Source organism: Canis lupus, chromosome 3, assembly GCF_003254725.2.
Source record: "Canis lupus dingo isolate Sandy chromosome 3, ASM325472v2, whole genome shotgun sequence".
NCBI lineage: Eukaryota > Metazoa > Chordata > Mammalia > Carnivora > Canidae > Canis > Canis lupus.
The window spans coordinates 52708232-52722006 of NC_064245.1; the positions used below are offsets into that span (position 1 = coordinate 52708232).

The following is a 13775-nucleotide window of genomic DNA, read 5'->3' on the forward strand; positions in this document are numbered from 1 at the left end:
CCCCTGCCATATTGGCTTATAAGGGCCCCTCTTGCCAGATTATACTCCCTCCTCAGGGAACTGCTGGTAGTGGTGTGGATTGTAGAGGTGGGGGTGGAGTGCCCAAGGCTAGCTCAGAGTCCTGGTCGTGTCCACAGGTGCATGTCCACCGGCACTTCCATCTCCCCATCCTGGGCATCTTCAGATTCCAAAACCAAGCATCAAGGCCAAGGACTCATTACACCAAAGATCTGCCAGGACCCAGACTCAGTTTCAAAAAGCTGGGCTTTCAGGTGTGCAACAGAGTGGGGGCCAAGAGGGTGCTCACGGGTCTGACGGAGAGGTAGGAATTATCTGTGTAGCTGCAGATGACAGTAACAAGGAAAACTGAATTTGGTTTAAGGCTACTTGCTATTATCTGATAATAGTTAAAATGCACATACTCTTTCACCCAGCATGCCATGGTTCCAAGTTATAAATTTCTCCTATAGATATATCTACACAAAACATTTTATATGCAGACATTTATTGTAGCACTGTTTGCAGGACCAAAAGAAAAAAAAAAAAGGAAACAACCTAAAAATCCATCAATAGGAAACCACGGATAGCACATGTACATCATGAAACACTTACTACATGGCCATTAAACAGAGCAAGGAGGATTTATGGTGCTGAAACAAAAAGATCTCTAAGATGTATTGTTCAATCAAGAAAGCAGGATATCATCCCACAGCTGTGTGGACAAAACGGGGGGCGGGGGGGGACGGGGCTCCGCACATGGGTTTCACATGCACCGCCTGGACCTGCAGGATACACCAGAGACTGGCAGCGCGGTGGTTTTTGTGAAGGGGAATGGGTCAGAGAGGACACACGCCCTTTTGCAATATTTGAATTAAAATGTATATACGCATTCCCTAGATTTACCAAATATTGACATTTTCAAAAATAGGGCTTGGAATGAATCGTGGCTACTAGCGTCCACACGTATGGTCTACGCAGTCGCCGTTGGCCGTCCCCCGGCAGCGGGGGGCGCCCGCCTTCAAAGGGCGGTGGATGCAAGGCGGGCGGGATGCAAGTGGCAGTGTGGCCGTGAGCCAGGAGGTGGCGCTACAGAGCACAGGCCGGGGCTCGCCCTGCGGAGTCCCGCGTACTCAGTAAGGGGGGGGGGGGGGCGTATTTAATATAAACGTACAACCGCTTTCGCACCTGATTGACGCTCCCTTCGAAGTAGGAGCCTGGGTACTCAGAGGAATCCCCGACTCAGGCCTTTAAACACACGTCAGAGACTCCTGCCTAATTTTGGAAACTGTCAAATGTCATTTGGCCACAACTTTGGTTAAAGAGGTGAGAGATCAAGTCAGACAAGTAATCCCTTCGTTTAAAAGACAGAGCAAAACAAAACAAAAAGCCGCCAAGCGTAGAGTCCAAGCAAGCTGCTGCTCGGATGCTTCTTAAAAACAGGTTGTGGCCGCGACGCCCGAAAGCGGGGCCAGGACGACGCGCGCCTCGGCAGCGCGGCGGGACCGAGGCTCGGGCTCCGGGGCCCCGGGGCGCGGGGCTCAGCTCTTCTTGCGCAGCTGGCTGTACTGCGCGCGGCCCAGGATGGGCTCCATGACGCTCGGCCGGAAGAAGCTGTCGCTGACCCTGCGCGTGGGCTTCTCGCGGGCCGCCGCCGGGAAGGCGGGGCGCGGCGCGGCGGGCGCGTCCAGCCTGTCCTCGGGTCCCGGGCCGGGGGGCGCCCCGGGGCCGCGCGCGGGCCGCGGGCCGCCGCGGGGCTGCGGGGGGCGCGGCGTGGGCTCCGGCGCCCCAGACGCCCTGCGCTCCGCCTCCCGGCGCCCGGCCTCCTCGATGTCCCGGAATTCGCTCTCGGGCTCCATCAGCGACAGCCTGGGGAGCTGAGGGCGCGGCGGCGCGTCAGGGTCCCCGGCCTGCACCCCGTCCCCGCGCCTCCCGCCCGCCTTTCTCAGGGACCGTCGCGCGCGCGCCTCCCGGGAGCGGCCCTCCGGAGCGCACCGCCGGGGGTGGGACTGGGCGCGGGCAGGGGAGACCCGGACGGCGTGCCCTCTCCGGCGGTCTCCCGCTCCGACCCCTAAGGGAGGCCGGCAGCCCCCCTCCCAGACTGTCTGGACCCCTCGGGTCTCCCTCCTGGAAGGTCAGCGGCTTTCCCACACAGCACCCCCCTTGGGCCCAAGCACAGCCCACACCCTGCCCCTGTCTGGGTCGGGGGCCCATGCCGGGCCGTTGGGAGCCCAAGGTGAACAGGCTGGCAGCCAAGACCCCTGCATGCTTCTGGAAGTGTTGAGTAATTTCTGCCCCCAACCCTTGCTCTGAGGGGTCTGGTGTGTCCCTGGCCCCCCTGGAGCCTGCACAACCCAAAACTTGCTCTGGGAAGGGGCCTGGGGACCCCCAAAAGAGACAGTATTGGTGTCTCTTGGGTTTTTCCTGTTGGTTATAGGTGATACTATCGAGACGGGCAGCAGGGAGCAGCATGCAAACCCCCTGGGGGGGATGGCTGGGCCACTGGGAACTCCCAGACTGAGGGTCAGAAGGGAGGATGTGGGGGAAAGGTCGCAGGCCCGGGCCAGGGTCTCTACACTCTCTGCCGGGCTAGCAAAGGGCCCCCTTCATCAAGGGTGCAGTTTGTCAAAATGTTTCTGGAGCTCTGAGGACCGGAGCCCGCCAAGGAGTTTGGGGAAGGCAGGACTGCTGCAGCCCCTTCAGTCAAATCTGCTTTACCTGTCCTTCCCCGGACCCTGGGGTGGGACTCACCGGGACATAGTGCACGACTGTGTCCACCACGTTGTCAGTGACGCCCTTCAGGGCGTCTGACAGGGACATGGCCCTCCCTTTGGTGGAGGAGACAGCACGGGCTGGGGCGAGGTGTAGCATCCTCGCTGCTGAGCCCAGCACGGCCGCAGGTGCCCATGTCACGGCTGAGATGGTGCTCTGGACGGCCTTCTGCAGCGTGTGGGCCACACTGCCCAGGAGGCCTTGTGGGCTGGGCAGGGCTGCTACCTGGGGGCCAGAGCTAGGTCAGCACCTCCTGCAGCCCCACCCATGGCCCTGATCCCTCCACCTCCCCCCACCTCCCGGAGTGGAGGGAAAGAACTTGGACACCTAATCAAAAAAAAAACTGTCTGCCAATTTCTTCCAGCTCTGTGGCCTTGGGCAGGTCACTTCCCCTCTCTGGACCTGCTTCTTCATCTGCAAAATGGGAAAGACAGTCTCTGCCCTGCCTACTTTGTGAGGCTGCTGGGAGGGTCTGCCGAGAGAACAGTGAACAGCGCAGCAGGCCTGGATGATGTCTCTGGGCCTGGGGGCATAGACTTGTTTCATCCATTGCCTCTGCTTCACATCCCCTCAGTGGCCTGTGGGACCTCGAGGTGGCCACCTCCCCACTGGGCTTCTACTTGCTCCCTTACCTCACTGAGCTTGTTCTCCTCGGTGTCTGATTCCTCCTCCTCTGTCTCCTCTCCCTCGGTGTCCGTCTGGTCATTGTGATCCTCCTCCTGGGAGGCAGTGAGGTTGTGCAGCCAGGGCACCCGCACCTCACTCTGCCGCCGGGGCACCACCTGCATGGCTACCGATGCGCCCCACTGGGCCAGACTGCTCTGGGGGTGGTGGGGAGAAGGCCAGACAGGCTGTTGGCTTCACGGCGCCTGCCGGGGGGCTTAGCGGCTCCAGAGGGCAAATTCCCTCACCCCCAGGGCCTGGCCCCAGCAGGCTGTGTCTAAAACCTATCGAGGGGGATCCCTGGGTGGTGCAGCGGTTTGGCGCCTGCCTTTGGCCCAGGGCGCGATCCTGGAGACCCGGGATCGAGTCCCACGTCGGGCTCCCGGTGCATGGAGCCTGCTTCTCCCTCTGCCTATGTCTCTGCCTCTCTCTCTCTCTCTCTCTCTCTCTCTGTGTGTGTGTGACTACCATAAATAAATAAAAATTAAAAAAAAATAAATAAAACCTATCGAGGGATGCCTGGGTAGCTCAGCGGTTTAGCGCCTGCCTTTGGCCCAGGGTGTGATCCTGGAGTCCCGAGATCAAGTCCCACATCAGGCTCCCTGCATGGAGCCTGCTTCTCTCTCTGCTTGTGTCTCTGCCTCTCTGTCTCTCATGGATAAATAAAATCTTTTAAAAATATATTTAAAAAATAATAAAACCTGTCCTCAAGTGATAACTTGCATACCTAGAGCACACACATCATTAGTGGGTAGCTCTGTGAACTTTTAGAAGCACACACTTCTGTAACTACCACAGGACAAGATATAGGTGATTTTCAACACCCCCAAAATCTGCCATGTGGTTGCCCCCCTCCCAGTCAGTAACCCCCTCCAAGAGGAACCACATGTTGTCCTCTGCCACCATGCACTGTTTTGCCTGTTTCTGAAATCCATATAAATGGACTATTGCGATGTGTCTCCTTTCATGAGACGCTTCTTTTGTTCAACATGATGTTGTGAGACTCATCTGTGATATTGTGCCTCTAAATAGCCCCTTCTTTTTCACTTCTGGGCCATATATCATGTATATCTACCACAATTTACCCACTCTGCTGTTGGTGGACATCTGTGTTGTTTTCAGTTCTTGGTCAAGGATAAAGACTGATAGGAACCTGTCTTTTGGGGGACAGAAGCTCTCATTTCTGTTGGGTTGAATTGCTGAGTCTTGGAGGGTAAGTGTGTTAAACTTTAGTAGAAAAAAAAAAAACTTTAGTAGATACTCATTGGAGATCTTTAAAGAGTGAAAAAAAAAACCAAGAGGACTCCAGTATCCCATGGGCGAAAACAGACCTGGGCAGGTGGGCTAGTGTCCCCTTGAGGCAGAGCTTGGCTCATTCCTCACCCCAGGGAGCTCTACAAACAGGGCGTCTTCACCATAGAACTTCAGGGGACAACATTATGTTCTATGTGAATAGGGTGCCTGAGGTTGCATGGTACAGAAGGCCCTCCTGACTACACATAAGGCTGAGACAAGGGTTAGTTGCAGCCCCCACTGGTAGGTAACTTATCCCCAACACAGGGGACAGTGATACTCCTGTATCCCTACTGGAGCCACAGAACCTGACTCCTAGTAGGTTTTCAGCAAGCATTTGAGTGAATGAGTCAGTCCTGGTGATGCTTTTTAAAGTGTCACCCAGGGGCGCCTCGGTGGCTCAGTTGGTTAAGTGTCTGCCTTCAGCTCATGATCCTGGGGTCCTGGGATGGAGCCCCACATAGGGCTCTCTGCTCAGTGGGGAGCCTGCTTCTCCCTCTCTGTCTGCCTGCCACACACCCCACTTGTGCTCTCTCTCAGTCAAATAAATAAAATCTTAAAAATAAAAGTGTCACCCAAATGATGGCTGAGAAGTGGTTGTTTTGTTTGCTGACCTTTATGCTTTAATTTTCAATTTTTATTTCCTTTATTTTGGCCTTAGTTTCTTACTTAAAGGTCCTTATGAAAAAAAAAAAATCCAGTCTATATCTGCTAAAATACACAGTGGAGAGTGGGATATGGTGGAGGGTTAGCCCTGCCCAGGTCTAGAAAAGGCAGCTTTACTTTAGGTGCAAGTAGGATGCAAATTAGACACTTCTAGAAGAGAAATTTTTAAAACCTGAGGTCAGTCAGGGATGCAGTCCCGCCAGCACTCTCTCCCCAAGAGAAGGGGTTTGAGGCCTTGCCTATTTACAGGTGACAATCCCCAGTGCCTGGATAGCAGCTGAGGGTCTCTGCTCCCTCATAGGTGGGAGAGAGCCCACAGCAAGAAGCCCCTTTGCCAGGATGAATGCTGGGGGGTGGGACTCAGAGGGAGAGGGAGAGAGACAGAAGTGGGTGGCTTGCCCTTGGCTCACGTCCTGTCCTTTCTCTCTCCTAAAGCCCAGAAGACTGGCCTTCAGTCCCCATAAGGCCTCTTGTCCTTAGACCAAAAGCCCCAGCCCAAGCTGGAGGAGGGATGGGAGAGACACAGACTGGGGGGTCAGCCAGAACTCAGGACAGACACTCACCAGGGGTGCCACGCCTGGGATCCACATGGCCAGGGCCTGGCCCTGCTTCAGTGCCCGGGCTGTGGTCTGGAAGGTGTGTCGAGAGAGGATGTTGGCCAGGGCCCCAACCCTGTGCACAAGGCTCGGCTTGGCTTTGGGGGGCTTCTGGGTCTGCTGGTGTCCTGGAGCAGGGGCTGGGTGAGATTTAGGGGGAAAGAAAGGAAAGCTGATCAGAGAGAGAGGGGCTGGAGGAGCTGGGCTGTGTCTAGGGTTGGAAAGAGGTCACCCTAGGTCCACCACTTGGGTCACTCACTTTCCCCACTTACAAATGGAGAGAGGAGGCTAACTTAGGATAGATCCATCTGGAAATCTTGCTGGGCCTTCCCTGTTCCAGAGTAGTGGCCAGGTGCGCCCTGGCTGCCTCTTGCTAATTCCCAGGCAGCGTGGGCAGTCAATTCCCTTCCCAGGGCAGGTCTGCCAGCCCCCTAGCAGTAGATACCTGAGTCTTCCTTGGCTGAAGGGAGGAGGAACTCTACCACCTTCTCAACACCACCCAGGGCCAAGTCGGCCCCTCCAGAGGCCAGCCGGCCCGCCCGGGTGTTGGCAGCATACTCAGCAGTGTCTTTGGCTACCCCCCAGGCGAGCTCACAGCTGGCCAGAGCGGCCCCTAGGACCTTGTCCGAAGTGCTGGCGATGGGCACACTGATGCTATTCCTGGCACTGCGAAGGCGAGTAGAGATGGTGTCCTTCAGCTCAGAGGCAATCTGGGGGAAATGGGGAGGGGAGTCAGGCCTGTGGGTCTGGTAGCCCTGAGCCCAGCTTCCAGGAAGGTCTCACCTAAAGGCCGAGGTGGGGAGTATCTGGCTGACTTAGTTGGTAAGAGCATGTAACCTTGATCTCGGAGTCGTGAGTTCAAGCCCTACATTGGGCATAGAGCTTACTTAAAAAATAAAATACAGGCCCAGTGGAGTGGCACCAATATCCAGGCTCCTTGGTTAAGCTGGGCTTTAAAGGGAAAGGGCTCCATTCGTCCCTGGGCATGAATCTCCGGCTTCTTCACGCTCCACTTCGGCCTGTCAAGATCCTAGCTAACTGACCCTCCAAAGGCCAACTCCTTGGTGACACCAGCCTTGATATTCTCATGCACATAAGGCAACTTCGCTCTCAAATTCCTTGAATGTCTTGTCTGTCCATCCCTCAGAACACACATCCCCATCTTCGTTTAGACTGATTCAAAGATGTGGCTGATCTTCCTACCAGCTCCATATTGGAATAATTTCTCTTTCCCTCCTATTCATCTGGAAGCTCTTTTGTGACAAAGATGCCCTTCATCTGGAAACATGTGAAGAGCACAGGCCTCTGAGCCAACACACCTGCTCTCATGTGGCCTCTGCTTAAGGCTGTGTGGCCAGGGAGAAATCACTGGTTTTCTCATCTGTAAAATGAGGATACTCACTCTGTCCCAGAGGGTTGACAAGAGAAGATTAAATTGGGAAGGCCCCATAAATCGCATCATGGCCCCTGGCACAGGGTAGGGCTCAGTAAATGTTTGTGGGGTGAGTAGATAGTTGGTCAGTAATTCCCCAAAAGCATCTGATATGGCCCTTAGTTACTAGATGCCCAATGAATATATAGCTAGGTAAAGTGATTTTTTCAGTCTCATGGTCCATAAAGGGTTGATTTTGAGGACGCGGGACTTCACAAGATCTGATGAGTACAGCTCACAATCTTAGGTGACTGTAGTTACCAAGTGGCCCAGGGCAGACCCACTGGGTATCCTGGGATGGGGGAGGGGGAATGGTGGCATCAGAAGCAGTGGGACCCACCCCAAGTCCCTGTTTGACTTTGCCCCTAGGCTGTTCCTGCTTTCCAGAAAGCCTGCCCTCATTTGGCACCACAGGGAGAGGAACAAGCCCACTGTGTGGCCTTAAGGGCAGGCAGCCACCCACAAACTTGGATGGCACTTGGATTGAAATGAAAGGCTGGTAGTCGTCGGCCTGTGCCCTCCCCTCCCAGAGTACCGGCACACTAGAGACACTAGAGACGGGGAAGGGGCTCACCTTCTCAGGAGGGTACTGGAGGGCTGGGATCTTTTCCTCCAGGTGGTCTAGGCCGCGGCAGGCCAGCTCATTGGCAGCTGTGACTAGAAGTGAAGGGCCACAGTGGGGTGAGCCGTGAGGACCTGCCAGTGTGCCAAAGAAGGCATCTCGGAGCCCTCAAAACCCCCCAGCCCTGCTGCCTCCAAAGCATCTTGGAACCTGAGCTCCACCCCCCTCTCCCGGCACCTTTAGCCCCCATCCTCTGTGACTCCTAGAGGTTGAGCCCATGTCTTCCCTCTGTGTAGCTCTGGAGTCAGGCAGATCTCAGAGCCCTGAGCATGCACCCGCAGACTGCAGATCTGGGCAAGTGTCAACCTGCTCCCCATTTGTTAAATGTTGACTAGTGGTGCCTACCTCGCAGAGTTGGGGTGAGGAGGAAGCAGCAGGGACTCTGTGACTCACCAGCACATAATAGTCCCTCCCCTCTCTGGGTAAGGTCTGGGTAGGCATGAAGGACAAGGGGAGTGAAGGTGTGAGAGGAGGGGCCGCAGGGCCCTTGGGTGGGCTTTGTGGGAGTAGGGCCGGCACTGCTTAGTCCTAGGGGTCACCAGGTCTGAGCTGCAGCCGGCCCCAGGCCCCAGACTATCCACATCCTTCCTTCTACCCTCAAGGAGTAAGATGATCAAAAATGGGAACAGGGTCACAGGGAAGAGAAAGGAGCTCCCCCAGAGAGGGGAGCAAGTGTGAGAGGATGCAGATGCTTCTAGGAGCTACTGCCCAAGGGCTGCTGAAGACAGAGCTTTGCAGTCATGAACATGGAGATTAGTTCTCTATTTTTTTTCATATATTCTCTCTCCAGATAGCTTACCTTTCTTCCCAAAATTCTCAAGCAAAAGAAGAGCCCAGATGAGATGGGCCATCTTCTGATTGGACAAAATGAGACCCAGAAAAATTATTTAACGAGTTTGTAGGCAGGGAGGCTAGCCCAGGGTGGAATCCTCAGATACCCATAGTTCTCTAATCAGGATGATAGAAGGTTCTAGATTTCCTGGTGCTGCTGGAATTTCCCTCAGCCCTGTCAAGAGGGAGGCACTTGTCATGATGAGCACTGCATGATGAATTGCTGAATCACTATATTGCATGCCTGAAATTAGCATAACACCATATATTAACTGTACTGGAATTAAAAAAAATAATAATAAAAGAGCCTTTCTTTGGAGACCATATTTTCAAATGGGGCAGAACAATTTGAATTGGGCTGGGTCAGGTAGTAGGGCTTGCATGGACAGGACCCTGGCTGCTACCTCTCTGCTGCTGGGCCCAGAGGTCTTCCCATCCCCCTCTGAGCCATCCCCCAGCCACTCTGCCACCCCAAGGCTCTGCTGGGCCAGACCTAGTGTCTGCTGCCCCTGCTTCTGTGTCAGACTCTGCTAGTTCCTACTGCTGCTGCCCAATTTGGGGCCAAAGTGCATATCTGCTCTACCATGAGCCCCACTCCCACCACTGCCCACACAGCTCTGCCCATCCCTTCCCCTGCCAATTCTTTGGCCTGTCACTGTCATCCCAGGAAAATGACGACTGGGCTGTAGATGGCCAGATCTACAGATGAGGAGAGATGTATGTCTACTTCCGTACCTATACCTACAGCCATCTGTAACTGTATCACCTGTATCTGTAGATAAGATCATGTAACGGGATGTAGGTGGTTAGAAAGGCAGTCAGACAGGCAAAAAGGTGCACAGAAATATTGGCAGACAGACAAGCAAGCTATCAGACAGTGAGAGAATGATGGATGGTGGCCTGCAAGTGCCACGAGGACTCACACTGGGTGGACAGCCTGCGGACCACCGGCTCCATGCTCCAGGCCGCCAGGCTGCTGGCACCCTGCACGCCCTTCTCGTAGGCATTGCATACAGAGGCCACTAGTGGGTAGGCTTCCTTGGTGCTGGTGTAGGTCTTCTGGAAGCACTCACAGGTGCCGCTCACCACTGGCAGCTGCAGGACCCGCTGCAACACGTTTTCCTGCTCCTAGTGCCAGAAGGAAGGAAGACAATCATGGTGCTCCCCTGCACACTCCTGCCTCTTGGGGAGGTGGCCCTGGGTCATGCAGCCCACTGATGAGGCAAGCCTGTGTCCCAGTGACCTGGGGGGGTGGGGCAGGCCACCGAGGTTTCTGGATGGCCAACAGGAAAAACCAGAGCCAGCCTGCCACTCTCCTGGCTTGGTCCAGGCTCTGGGGAGCTGCTGGAACACGGCCTCTCGGCCTGCGGATGCTGTTCGCCTGCCCGTGCGTGCTCCCCCTTCCCTCCCATACTCCTTTCTATCTGGCAGAATGCCACTCCCTCAAGACACAGCTGGAGCCTCTGCTGCTCTGAAGCCTCCCACCCCTCCACGCTCACATTAGCAGCCATCACTCCTTCCCTGGCTCGTCTCTACATTCCTCACATGGTGCTGTGCTAGGATTGTGTTGTACTCATCTCTCTCCCAGGGGACTGTCATCACTGGGTCCCCACTGTCTAGCCTAGAGCCTGTACAGTGACTCTGGCTGAATAAGTCAATCAGGACTGCACCCGGGGTGGTGGTGGTGGGGTAAGTTTAGATCTGCCCAACAGCACAGAATCACAGATGTTTGGGCCTCCAGGAGCCTCTGTAGCAAAAGGGCTTCCCATAGTCTCTTGGGCAGGCTTGTATTTAGATGCCTCCTTAGATGGACCTCATAGAGTGGCCTGTGGCCCTTGTTGGACTGCACCACTGAGCGCAAAGCGCCCTCACCCGCTGCTCTGCACTCTCCCCTCTGCCCTCTGGGGCAACACTGAGCAAATCGATTTCATCATTCATGGGCAAATCTATTTCACCATGCATGGGCTGGCCTTCCACATATTTGAAGGCAGTATGTCTTCCTTCAGTGATCCCTCTCAGGTGCTAACTAGCTTAAGATCCTAACTTTGCTTACTGCCCTGGTCTGGTAGTCCCCTCTGGATATGCTATAGCTTAGTGCTGCCTTTCTTTTTTTTTTTTTTTTTTTTTTTAATTTTTTTTTTTAAACTTTTATTTATTTATGATAGGCACACAGTGAGAGAGAGAGGCAGAGACACAGGCAGAGGGAGAAGCAGGCTCCATGCACCGGGAGCCCGACGTGGGATTCGATCCCGGGTCTCCAGGACCGCGCCCTGGGCCAAAGGCAGGCGCCAAACCGCTGCGCCACGCAGGGATCCCAGTGCTGCCTTTCTTAAACATGGAGCGCTCAGACTATGTTTCAAGTGCTTCAAGTGCTTCAAGGGCCAAAAAATTGGCCATGGGATTAATGGCTGTTGAAGCTAGTGTAGGGTGTTAATAGTCTTCTGTCCACTTAAGAGTGCTAAGGATTCTCCACATGAAAAGTAAAAAGGAGGAAGTGCCCCGGGTCCTGACTCAGACGCTGGAGCTCTCTCTGCAGTTTGAAAGGTCCTCTGGGGTCAAGGACCTAGCCTCTTCTATTTGTAGGTTGAGTTCAGAGACCCATGAAGGAGACGTGTAACAACAGGTTACAATATTTTCACTCTCATTTTGCAGCCAAGTTTGAAATTTGAACTAGAAAAAGATTATGACTGTAAATAAGAGTATATTTTAACATTTGGACGGAGCCTTCTGGGGTTGTTGTAGGCAAAGCCAAAGAGGGATAGAGAGAGGTCCTGGGAAGGGAATAAACCACCCACTGTTAGGCTGGATTAACTATGCACTGGTTCATTTTATGCTTCTGTGCTCTATGATTGATTGATTGATTTCAATCATTTATTCATGAGAGACACACAGAGAGACACAGGCAGAGAGAGAAGCAGGTTCCCTGCAAGGGGCCTGATGTGGGACTCGATCCTGGGACCCTGAGATCATGCCCTGAGCCAAAGGCAGACGCCCAACCACTGAGCCACCCAGGCATCCCTGCTCTATGATTTAATATAAAGCCTAATGGTGATTCTGAGTGCAAACGCTAGCTAAAGCCTAACTTGGGACAAGATGGGTGTTATATAGGTTCACAGTTTTTAAAGTTTCACCAACTACCTGAACTGTGCCTAAATCCGAGGCCTGGCCGGGAGGCATCAGGTACACTTCAAAGTCTCAGACTGCTCCAAGTCACAGTGAAAGCCAGGCAGCACACAAAACCCCGGAAGCAATGCTCCTCCAACATACAGCTCAGGCCGCGAACTGCATAACTCATAGAGGTGCCATTCATGTATTCTAGAACATGCACGACACCCTGGAATTACAGAAGGCAGTGGCTCGGCATTTGAATCTATATCCCGCCTGGGTGAGCAAAGCACGGGCCTTTGCATCAGCGCTCAGAACGCAGTAGCTCCCTTCTTCTCCTTACCCTCTCAGCCAATATTTCTGTTCTTTTCCTCTGAGGAGCTCAGTTTTCCGTAGGCACTCCCCCTGATCCTCTAAGAGCCCCCCTACCAAAGGTACTGAGGGCAAGAGTAATGAAGACATGATGGTCAAGAAAAGAGGGACACAATCTAGACAGAATTTGTTCTGAGTCCCCTGAACCTCTTCTCCGGCTCCTTCCTCCCCTGCTCAGTGGTCCCCCCACTTCTCATATAGGCCCAAGCTACTTACAGGGAGGTCTCCATCCGGCAAGGTGGGGCCCTTGTTGACTGCCATCGTAGCTCTTCAAGCTGCAAGGCAGAGTTGCAGGTCCATCAGAAAGCCCTCAGCTGGAGGCCTGTAGGATCAGTCCCCTAGCTCCAACTGGGCTCAGGCTGCTGGGAGCTCCAGCTCCCTCAACAGAAGACATCAGGTTGGAGGGTAAGTGTCACAGACAGGCGGCCACTCCCTAGGGCCCCACTGGGAGGAGCTGCCCCACAGCCTACTTGTCAAGATTGATGTTTCTTATAAGGGTTTGGGGTAAGAAATGACAAATAAGGGTAAGAGAGAAGAGGTTTTATATGGAGGTAAGGGGCTCCCAGAAGAAGATCCAAGAGACTAAAAGAGTAAGTTTCAAGTTTAGTCTTTTCTGATGAAAAAGTTCTGCATTAACTCCTCTCTTTTTAAGCAACCCTATCTGCCACCATTCCCTGAAGGCTCAGTGAGGAAGCAACTAGTCACTTAAAACCAGCTATTTCAGCTGTGATCTGGAAAAGCTAGTGCCCCAGCATATCTACCCTACACTCTTGGTCATTCACCTTGAATGATCTCGGTGGATTCCTTGTAGGCCTCTTCATCTTCAGGGACATTCTCAGGAGACCCCCACCAGCTTCTTCCCTTTACCTCTCAGAAACAAACCAGGGAAGGCAGATGTTTCTGGATCCCTGCACTCACACTAGCTGATGCTGTCTGTCTCAGAGCCCGGGTTGCTGAGCATCTCCCCCAGCAGAGACAATTCTAGCTGATCCAGGGAAGCCTTGGGCAATGCTACTAACACCTTCAAGCTAGAGGAGGGCAGGGAGGAAGAGGACATGGGGTCAGCCAGTTGTCATGGTTTTTTTTTGAGCCAGGGTCCCCTGAACATATATCCCAACCTCTGTAAGGAGATTTAGCCAACTAGGAGGAGGAGGAGGATCGTGGAGTTGACGGAGATGCAGCTCCAGGAGGGTTCTTATTCCAGAGCCATGAAATATCTGTGGGTTTTTTTCTAATATTTTATTTATTTATTCATGAGAGACACACACAGAGAGGCAGAGACCTAGGCAGAGGGAGAAGCAGGCTCCCTGTGGGGAGCCCGATGTGGGACTCGATCCCAGGACCCTGGGATCATGATCTGAGCTGAAGGCAGATGCTCAACAACTGAGCCACCCAGGTTCCTGAAATATCCCTTCTGTAACATGTT

General features: G+C 53.8%; 1 protein-coding gene across 1 annotated transcript; it reads right to left on the reverse strand.

Annotated features, from left to right (window-relative positions):
* Positions 1–488: 488 nt before the first annotated feature.
* On the reverse strand, positions 489–12841 carry PLIN1 (perilipin 1). Its single transcript, XM_025437801.3, has 8 exons — positions 12566–12841; positions 9796–10000; positions 7994–8076; positions 6433–6697; positions 5955–6127; positions 3402–3590; positions 2749–2994; positions 489–1874 (listed from the first exon to the last, which is right to left on the reverse strand). The coding sequence occupies exons 1-8, from the start codon at positions 12608–12610 to the stop codon at positions 1539–1541; spliced, it is 1542 nt and encodes a 513-aa protein (XP_025293586.1). The 5' UTR covers positions 12611–12841; the 3' UTR covers positions 489–1538.
* Between the last annotated feature and the right edge of the window lie 934 nt (positions 12842–13775).